At 31.7% G+C, this 10,679-nt stretch overlaps 1 protein-coding gene across 2 annotated transcripts; it reads left to right on the top strand.

The window, feature by feature from the left end:
* The first annotated feature begins 7,566 nt into the window (after nt 1–7,566).
* On the top strand, nt 7,567–10,521 carry LOC121203018 (transmembrane emp24 domain-containing protein p24beta2). Of its 2 annotated transcripts, none has more exons than XM_041076694.1 (5): nt 7,567–7,804; nt 8,350–8,559; nt 9,163–9,349; nt 9,443–9,550; nt 10,211–10,521. In XM_041076694.1, exons 2-5 carry the CDS (start codon nt 8,350–8,352, stop codon nt 10,342–10,344), a joined length of 639 nt encoding a protein of 212 aa, XP_040932628.1. In that variant the 5' UTR covers nt 7,567–7,804; the 3' UTR covers nt 10,345–10,521. The 2 variants fall into 2 exon arrangements, with proteins under 2 accessions (XP_040932628.1, XP_040932626.1); XM_041076692.1 differs by lacking the exon at nt 7,567–7,804 and adding an exon at nt 7,855–8,000.
* Nucleotides 10,522–10,679: the final 158 nt, after the last annotated feature.

The raw sequence follows: 10,679 nt of genomic DNA, 5'->3' as shown, positions 1-10,679 counted from the left end.
AATATTGAATTGAATATATGTTTACGTGTGCATAAATGAGAATTTCAACCTCAAATCGATGAGGCACTGGGTGCCAATTTGCTTCAATTTAACTAATGAGACACTGGGTGTCAATTTATATAGCGTTAGGCTCAATTATTACTTTGGATTTATTTGATGAGGCACTGGGTGCCAAACTGGTATGTTGGTTCCGTTCGAATCCAAGTCGTGTTAAAAGGGAAATCAAATAATATAAAGTTGATATGCTTGATATCGAAATGACATGGTTGAGAAATGGAAAAGAGATGAGAAATGTAATAGAAATGGTGAATTGATGTGAACGTGAATTGAATTATGAGAATTGAAACTATGAATAAAATTAGAGATGGAATATACCATTGAATGAATTGGTTTCTCAAATGCTATATGAAATATTATTGCCATGTACTAAATTGATGAATTCTTTTGAATGTGAATAAAGAATGAGTAAGTTAGCATTAATGAATTGCTACATATGTCTTACAACATTACTTATTGCATCTTTATAACTTATCTATTCATATCAAGTTTATATTGTCCAGATTATAGAAATACCACTGAGTTATACTCAGCGTACAGTTTTGTTTTCCCGCGCGCAGATTAGGTACTTCTCTTTTGATTATCGACTCAGCATCCAACAACGATCCCAAGCTCAAGTATGGTGATGTTTATTTTTGTAATGGCATGTACCTAGGAAGTCTTTGGTTGTTAATTGAATTGTTGGTGTAATATGGTTTTGGCTTAATATGAAATGTTGGTCACTTGTATATGCTATGGTTTAGGCAATGTTGGTATAGTTGTAACAACCTAATTTTCATTGGTATCGGGAATAGAGATTTGAGATCACTAAATCCGACGGGTGAGTTGAAAATTTAATAAATTAATACCTATGAGTCAAATGTGAATATAAAAGCATTTTTGAATTAGTGAATTTGGTGATTTAAAAGAATTAATTAGGTAAATTGGGTCGAGAATGAGGTATCGAGACCTCGACTTCATAAATCGAGCCATAAATATTTTTAGAAATATTTATAGAGTGTTGGTGAGGAAGTAATAAAATTTAGTCAGAAAATTTTGACGTTTGGGTGGTTAATTAAATAAAAAGGACTAAATTGAAAAGGGTGTAAAAGTTGCTAAAAGGATTAAATAGCTCAATTTTCAAATGAGTAAGGACCTAAAGTGAAAATAAGCCCAAAGGAGATATTTTGGACTGCAATAGCTGAGAAAAATCAGGAAATGGGTGAAATAAGGGCAAAATTGGAAAATTGACAAAATTGACTAAATAAAAATGGGACTAAATTGGAATTTCTAGAATTCTCTTCATTTCTCTTCATATTCATCAGCTTAAAAACATCCATGGAGGAGGGTTCAAGCTAGTTTTCATACTCTAGCTTCATGTAAGTTTAATTCTTGCTTTCTCCTTGAAATTTTTATGTTTTTGGACTTTTACAATTGGATCCAACTTACTATTTCATTAGTTTTTGATTCCATGTCTAATTTTTGAAGTTGTTATGGATGAATGCTGGAAGTATATGATGATTTGGCATGGAATTAGAGCTTTAAATTATTTATATTCTAATTTTATTGAAAGAATTGAATAGAAAGTGAATGTTTGGGACCTAATTGTAAACGAGTTTGAAGTTAGAGTTTTATGTGGAAATTATGAATTTAAATAGTTATGAAATAACTTATAATGTCTAGAAAAAGTATTAATTGAGAAAATTATCTTAATTGAGGGGTTAATTGAGCAAGGAGTGAATTGTATGAATTGTGAAATTTGGGGTAAAATGGAAATCAACATTTTGCACTAAAACTGTTTTGGGCAGCAGCAGTAGTTTAACTTTAAAAAAATCACCAAAAATTGTATAAATGGAATTAGAGGATGAATAAAATATGAAATTAAATCTTATTGAGTCTAGTTTCTTATAAAAGAAATTATGTAAGCAATGGAATTGTAAATCATGAGATTCAATAACTTTTGTGAGACAAGGTCAGAATGATTTCGGGTTCCCCTGTTCTGAATTTGGAAAATCAAAAAAAATTGGATAAAAATAATTAGAGGCTTAAATTTATATGTTTAGAATCCTGAATGAGTCTATTTTCAATATAAACAAACGAGGACATCATTCGAATCTTTTACGAGAAGATAATTAATTTTTAGTGAAGAAGGGTCGGAACTGTCAGACAGCAGAACAGGGGAGACTTCAATGAATAAACTGTATTAATTGGCCCAACAAAAAATTATGAAATTTTTATGGTAAGAATACATATGAGTATAGTTTCTGAAAAAATTTATGAATCTTAATTTGGAGTTCTGTAGCTCAAGATAAAAATAATTTAGTGACTATGACACAGATGGACAGCTTGAATATTCACATAAGTAGATAGTGAAAATTATGGATAATGTTACCTACAAGTGTGTTGTTTATACTAAGGATGTGGATGGAGAGGAAGAGGAGAAAAATATACAAAAATATATGAATGACTCGTGTATAAATTGATCACATGCCCGATTATAATCGATAAGTGTTGGATTAGAAATGATATAATGTTTTATTTGGTATATTTATTATGAAATTATGATTATCGTTATAATACAAAAATTGAACTTGTGAGTTTATATGGCTAAATTTTAGTGATTATTTGTTAATTTTATGAATTTCATGATGTGTTATTTCATATGTATTGATGATAAAATCGTGAATAATGTAAAAGCATGAAAATTGAATAAATGATCAAATTGAGCATTTCAGTTCAGTGACAAGATGAATTGAAGGAAAAGACCATGGTTGGACCATGGTTGGACCATGGCAACAAGTGATAAGTGATAGCTTCGGCTACACTTATCTGATCAAGGAAAAGTGAAAGTGATAAGTGATAGCTTCGGCTACACTTATCTGATCAAAAACAAATGACAAGTGAAAAGTGGTAGCTTCAGCTACCTGATCAGTGAAATGTGGTAGCTTCTGCTACCTGATCAGTGAAAAGTGGTAGTTCCGGCTACTTGATCAGTGAAAAGTGGTAGCTCCGGCTACCTAATCAGTGAAAAATGGTAGCTCCGGCTACCTGATCAGTGAATAGTGGTAGCTTCGGCTACAAGTGACAATTGATTTCCGTATAAGACCATATCTGGGATATGGCATCGGTGTGATATATGCTACTGTATAAGACCATATCTGGGATATGGCATCAGTGAGATATGTGATTCGTGTAAGACCATAGCTAGGCTATGGCATCGATATATGAATATGTGTAAGACCATAGCTGGGCTATGGCATCATTATGTGAAGATGTGTAAGACCATAGTTGAACTATGGCATCGAGAAAACGAAGTACTCAATTCCGTAAGACGTTCACTAATTTGACAAAGTTTGGTAAGTGTTACATGGAATTATGTGATACAAGGAAGTACGAGTTGATAAGATACGAGTATAGAACTTGGTTGATAAATGAATTCATTTGTGATTATATAATTGTTCATCTTGAATGTACTGTTCATATGTATTGATAATTCAAATGTTTTAATGAATAAAATTTCGATATGGAATAAATTGAACACGAGACAAATAATTATGAAATTGAACTCGGAATTCATGAAAATGACGGTTATTGATATATGGAGACATGAGACATTGATATATGAGTATGGAAAATGTTTGATAAATGTGTTTATTCATAATTATAGAATTATATACCTCATGTGTACTATTTGCATAAAGATGATATTTCAAATACTTTGGTTATTTAAGCTTAAATATGAAATAGTCTGAAATTAAGATAAGTTGTTATGAAAATATATTTAGATTATAGAGATATGGCTGATATATGTTGTATGATTACATAACGTGAAATTGTGCATATATATATGAGAAATTGAATGAGAATTAAGCCCATACACGTTTCTTGTTATTTATATGAAGTGTACGACTGACAAGGGTGATGAAGTTATAAACAGAGACTTACACAGGTTGAAAACACGAGCGTGTGACTCTCCAAAGTGTGAAAATTTTCTAAGTGTTGTAAAAGTTTCATATGTTTACAATTTGGTCCCGAACCACCCTGAATGTATGTTTTGGGCCCCGTAGGCCCATATAAGGGACGTTAAACATATGTATGAAAGTTTTTAATTTAGAAAAAATTTTATGGCTGCTTTTTTTTACATGATTGATCATATTAAGTTTGGTAATGCCTCGTACCCTATTCTAGGCTCAGAATACGGGTAGGGGGTGTTACAATAGTAGCTTAGCTTAATGTTTTGGTATGTGCATAGCTTCCAATTGGTAATTTAAAGAGTTAAATTATGGCAAATGTGGTATGAATAGAAGTTGAATGGTTGATTGTTTTGCTTGTGTGTTTAATGATATAAATTGAGGTACCGATGAAGGTACTTTGGTTAGGCACCTTAGATGGTTGTTTTGGTATTTTTGAATATTTTTAATTGTGCTTTGAATAGGTTTAATGGCTGGTGAAATGGTTGCTTAGTTCCCAAGTAATCACAATTTGATAAACTTGAGTTTTAAGGTACATTTAGGTGTACACGGTCTGTCATAGGGTTGTATGTCACACACGGGTAACATACACGGGCATATGCCCTGAACGTGTAGAATAATTGCATAAGTGTAGTTTCCACATGGGCTGACACACAGTCGTGTGACCCAAGTTTTAGAGTTACACGGGCAGAGACACAGGCTGGGACACAGTATGTGTCTCAAGTAAGTGAGTTACATGAGCTGGAACATGGTCGTGTGTCCCAATTTCGAAAGTCACACGGCCGTGTGTCCCCTGTTTTTAGGCTTTTTGAGATTTCACCCTAAACTTCTAAAATTGTTTCAAATTAGCCCCTGTTAGTTCTTAAATCATTTTTAGGGACCTGTAAACTCGTATTTAGGACTGTATAGGTAATTTTTACTGTGATCTGAATGAAATTGCCTACATTTTAATTTTGAATTGATTAATTGATTAATTGATTGATTTGATAATAATACCTATGACCTTAATCCATCAACGAAGAGGGATTAGGGGTTTTACATTTTAATAATTTTTTTATGGATATCTAAGAATGAGTGTTATAAATCCTATTAATGTGGAGGTCCATAACTCCTTAAAATACCATCCATTTATGAAAAGTAAATCTTATACCTAAACATGCTTCAAAGTGCTTTTAAGTAAGCCTTCATTTATTGTAGTTAATTGAGATAACGAGTCTTATAAATAGAATCTTGCAATTGATTCAATATATATATGTATATATATATATGAGAATCTCTCATATCCTCTTGGTAATTTACTTGTTAGTGATCAAAGTGATTTTAAATAAGTCTTCATTTATTGCATTTCATTAATGATGTAATGAAGTATTAATCAAAGCATCAAACAGATAACACTAATGGCTAAAATAATTTTTTTAGATTTGAGTGAATAAAACAAAAACACACTAATAGTTATATATGACTACGGTGTAGTTTACCTAAATTTAAATCTAAAGACTAAACCTCTTTTAGAAGAAGACCGAACAAAGTAAAATCCATTGAATATTGTTAAAGCTTAATGATCATGCAATATGCATAAGTTTCAATAACAACACCGTCAAAGCATCGATCAAGCACATACTAAAGCCCACAATAATTGCACAAGTATCCACCATATTTGCACACATCACACCCTACACTTAGATGTGCACAAACTTCTACCACCAATCCATTACTGTCCTTCACCAACATGCCTAAGAGGTCAGCCTAATCTTGCTCATCAAAGGCTTCATTTGTATTAATCTTCATCACATTTTCCTTTTGCACTTTTCATCGAACAAGTCGTAGCCTATGAGGTAAGATAATGTGTCAAATCAAGATATAAATAAAAAAATTAAAATGCATACTTCTTACTTTCTTAGAGATAATTCTTACTTTCTCAATGCCTTAAAGGACACAAAACAACCCCTCATCGTATGTACCGCATCCTCTATAGTTTACCTAAATTTAAAACTAAAAACTAAACCTCTTTTAGAAGAAGACCAAACAAAGTAAAATCCATTGAATATTGTTAAAGCTTAATGATCAGGCAATATGCATAAGTTTCAATAACAACACCGACAAAGCATTGATCAAGCACATACTGAAGCCCACAATAATTGCACAAGTATCCATCATATTTACACACATCACACTCTACGCTTAGATGTGCACAAACTTCTACTACCAATCCATTACTGTCCTTCACCAACATGCCCAAAAGATCAGCTTGATCTTGCTCATCAAAGGCTCCATTTGTATTAATCTTCATCACATTTTCCTTTTGCACTTTTCATCGAACAAGTCGTAGCCTATGAGGTAAGATAAGGTGTCAAATCAAAATATAGATGAAAAAAATCAAAATGCATACTTTTTACTTTCTTAGAGATAATTCTTACTTTCTCAATGCCTTAAAGGACACAAAACAATCCCTCATCGGATGCACCACATCCTCCCTAAGCGCAGCACACCATTGGCATCTAAAATAATTAGAAATCAAAGTAAAAGCAATCTATGTTGTAGTGGGAAGTATTCCATGCCTTGCCTGTCAAGTAAACAATTTGATGTCTTTTCCTTCCACACATTTCTCCAATAATATTTACATAGAACCAATGGACCTTAATAAAAGCTAATTGTACCTTGTTTTAGCGGTGAACAAGACTCAGTTCAATTTAAAAAATATTGAATTTCGAGTTAATTGAATCGAGTTATTTGGTATTTTTAAGCTAAATCGTATAAGTAATTTGAGTTTAGAGTTGGAGTCGTATCGAACTTTGGCGTAAGTACCCCTTTGGTCCATGCCCAATTTTGAAAATGAACAAATTGATCACTCTCAACAAAAATTTAAAAATTTAAAAATTTTCAAAAAAAATCAAATTAATTTATAAAAATCTAAATATTTATAAAAGTTCAACAATTTATATTTTTAAAAAATTATAAAAATAAAAAAATAAAATTCTAAAGAATATATAAAAAAAGTTTAAAAAATTCTAAAATAATAATTTTGAGACCTAAATAAGTAAATTAACTATTTAAGTTTATCATACTAAAGTATTTTTTCTCTTATTTTGTTTTAAAATAGTTTTCAAATATATATAATTTCAAATCTGAATAAATCTCAAAATTATACATAAATTTTAATTTGGTACCATTATACACGTGAAACTCTGATTAATCCTAATATTAAATTAAATGAAAAAAGATTATATTAGCATAGACATATTATAATTGTAAAGTAAAAATAAAGTCAAATATTTAGAATTTATTTTCTTTTTGCTATAGTTTTTAAAATTAAATCATATTAGATAAGTTCATTGGATGAATTAAATTAAATATTAGATGAAATATCATTCCAGAATGATATGTTAAATTGATTGACTTACGAATCTATATATAACAAATGAAATTTCTTATATAAATTTTTAAAATTTTTAATCGAATAAATGGAATTAATGAAGTAATAATTTAATGCACTCGACCACCAATTTTATTATGAAAAACAACTTCAAATAAATTTCAAGACCATTAAAAAAAGACAACAGGGCAACGCTGGAATTTCCTTAGAAAAAGATGTTATTGTGTAGGTGTGATACAGGTGATTATTACCATGTCAAAGACAGCCTCGTTAGACCCCTCTTCAAAAGTGCCGAACTCCTATATAACTCTTCTCTCTCCATCTCTTGTACTGTTTCTGTCTTCAAAACGCCTCGAAAGATCTAATCTTTCACCTTCTTCTAAACTCTTCAAATAAGGCAAAGAAAAAAAAAACACCCAAAAAGGTAAACTTTATTTATTATTTTTAATTAAATTTTGTAGCTTTTGTTTTTGACTTTCATAGTTTTGATCTAGTTTTGAATTGTTTTCCTGCCTTTTTCCTAATACACTGAATAGATCATTCGTCTAATCCCACCTTGTTTATATGCTTTCTTCTTTGTTTTGCTTTAATTATTGTGGGTTTTGCTTGGGAATTTTCAGGTTCGAATAAGTTTTTAGTTTTTTAATGTTTTTTGGTGTTAAAAAATTTCTTGGTTTTAATCAATTATCATGAACTTGAAAGATAAGAAAAAGAAAAAAGATGGTGGGAATTTCTCTGGGTTTTCAATTCCATGACTTGTTTCGGAATTTCTCGCGGAATTTCTGTTGTTACTGTTTATAAATTATTAGTTTTCATGGTTTTTTTTAGTTCCCAGTGGTTTTTGAAACGCATTAATCTCTTGGCATTTGATTTTATATACTTTGATGTATGTACAATCAAACTAGTGCAATATATTCATATTGTTTATCATGTTTCATAACTTGGATCCGTTGACTATGTAATTTGCAGATGAAAATCGGGTTCCTTGTATTTGTAGCTGTTGCATTGCTAGCATTCTTGTGTAGCCCGAATGCCGTGTATGGAATTAGATTCGTAATTGATAGAGAAGAATGCTTCTCTCACGATGTTAAGTATGAAGGGGATACAATTCATGTGTCGTTTGTTGTCATCAAGGCTGATTCAACTTGGCATAATAGTCATGAGGGTGTTGATCTGGTGGTAAGCTTCCTCTTCTCCTTATTACGGCTAATTTGGTTTCGACATTGTCATTCGTTCCTTATGCTTCAACTGCTAGCATGTAGTTCAGTTTCTTACTTAGGGCATAGTTAAGAGTGTGAACTGCAAGAGAATAGTATTTTAGAATTGGTGATCTCGTGGATCTAAATCAGATCTGACTCCTCTATTACTTATACTGATTATGAGCCCTTTTCTCAAAGTCCAAAATCGAATTATAGTTTGTATTACATGAAAAACATAAGTTTCTAGTCCATCAACAATATACTCTTGTATTGGAGACAAGAAATGGAAACAGATTCCAAATTTTCCACTTTTAGGAACCTATCAGCTGCTAAGGCGATTATTAGGGGTTGTTCTTTCTCTACAAAGTTCCATGGTGCTTTAGGTGGTAATAAGTCGTCTTGATCTGAATAAGTTGGATTCTGAAAATAGGGTCATAAAATTTTTTACTTATAGTGCTTTCAAGTCAAACGATAAGATGAACATAAAGATTCTCTTTTTCTTTTGAATTGCCTATTTGCATAAATTGTTCAGGAACTCAAATTTAACAATCTTATTTTGCTTCCTACTTGTTGCGATTATTAGGTGAAGGGACCTACCGGTGATCAGATTCAAGACTATCGAGACAAGATAAGTGAGAAATTTGAGTTTGTTGCTCATCAGAAAGGAATACACCGTTTCTGTTTCAGTAATAAATCTCCTTACTATGAAACGGTTGACTTTGATGTACATGAAAGTCATTTTACATACTATGATCAGCATGCAAAGGATGGTGAGTCGTTTTCTGTTTGCTTTTATGTTTCTCTTTTGCTGTTGAACCTTTAATATAAAGAGTACTGAGTGCTGTTCTCATGCTTCTCTGCAGAGCATTTCAACCCTTTGTTAGAGCAAATATCTAAGTTAGAGGAAGCTCTTTATAACATCCAGTTTGAACAGCACTGGTTAGAGGCTCAGACAGAACGTCAGGCAATAGGTATATTCGTATTAAACTTTTTTTTATTTTTAATTACAGACAGCTGTGGACGATGTTCCGTCTTTGATACCTTTGAGACTTGTTTATCTGTTACCATACCTTCAAACTCATAGGTAGCTGAAGCCTTTACTTTGAATCCATTCGAGACAATTGTTAGATTCAATTGTGAATTACAATAAAGTGTCACTTCGTTATGTTTTAAAACTTATATGATTTAGGTTGCTAGACTATGTTTATTAGATACTTTAGACTTGTATGCTAGGAGTCACTTTTTGACATATTTTGCTCACTGAATGGCTGAAAAGTTTGTTTCGATACATGTAAATATGCATGTTTTTTTTTATTTATAAATCATAGAAGTAATCTAAGCTTTGTTGCATATCGTGAGGATGAAAAAGAATTTAGGTGAAACCATTCTTTTTTTTGGTCAAGACTCGGCTAGAACTAGATGACATGGGTTCAAATCTTGTCACCCTTTCCCCTTTCCCTTTCCCTCAATATTGTATGATAAAAAAATATATGTTTTTGAGACGCTGGTGCTAATAGATATTATTCAAGGAAAAAGAACCCTTTAATGTAGGCATAGCTTGAATTGCTCTCATGATTCCTTTCCAGTTGATTACTTTTTCTTCTAATGATTCTCTGTTACTATAAATGCAGTAAATGAAGCCATGAGTAAAAGAGCAGTACACAAGGCCTTTTACGAATCTGCAGCACTAATTGGAGCGAGTGTTCTTCAAGTTTACCTACTCCGCCGCCTTTTTGAACGAAAGCTTGGAATGTCCCGGGTTTAGTTTTAGCACTGCACTGCAATGTTTCATTAGCTATAGGATCATGCAGACTATTGTCATCTCAGGCACTTGATACATACAATGAATTTATGAAATCAGTGACGTTTTCTGTTTTTGAGTCTTTAGATTTATCATTGTTGAGTAAACATAAACTATATAAAGCATGATTGGTTCAAGTTATTTCTGCTAAAATTGTTTATGGTTCCATGGTTTCGTTATGTTCATCAGCCATCGGTTGCTACTCATGCAAACTTTAGAGGCATATGATGTTCCTATGCATATTATATACATACTGCCATTGAAATATTTTCCCAATAAAAGGATGAAAAAGTAAAAGA

Source organism: Gossypium hirsutum, chromosome A01, assembly GCF_007990345.1.
Source record: "Gossypium hirsutum isolate 1008001.06 chromosome A01, Gossypium_hirsutum_v2.1, whole genome shotgun sequence".
In the NCBI taxonomy this organism is placed as follows: domain Eukaryota; kingdom Viridiplantae; phylum Streptophyta; class Magnoliopsida; order Malvales; family Malvaceae; genus Gossypium; species Gossypium hirsutum.
Note: the sequence above shows the minus strand (reverse complement) of the source record. Positions and strands in the feature narration are given on the sequence as shown.

Coding starts and splice junctions, on each gene's coding strand:
- LOC121203018 (XM_041076694.1), top strand. CDS start 8,350: ATGAAAATCGGGTTCCTTGTATTTGTAGCTGTTGCATTGCTAGCATTC. Junction 9,350..9,442: donor TGATCAGCATGCAAAGGATG/GTGAGTCGTTTT, acceptor GCTTCTCTGCAG/AGCATTTCAACCCTTTGTTA. Junction 9,551..10,210: donor GACAGAACGTCAGGCAATAG/GTATATTCGTAT, acceptor CTATAAATGCAG/TAAATGAAGCCATGAGTAAA.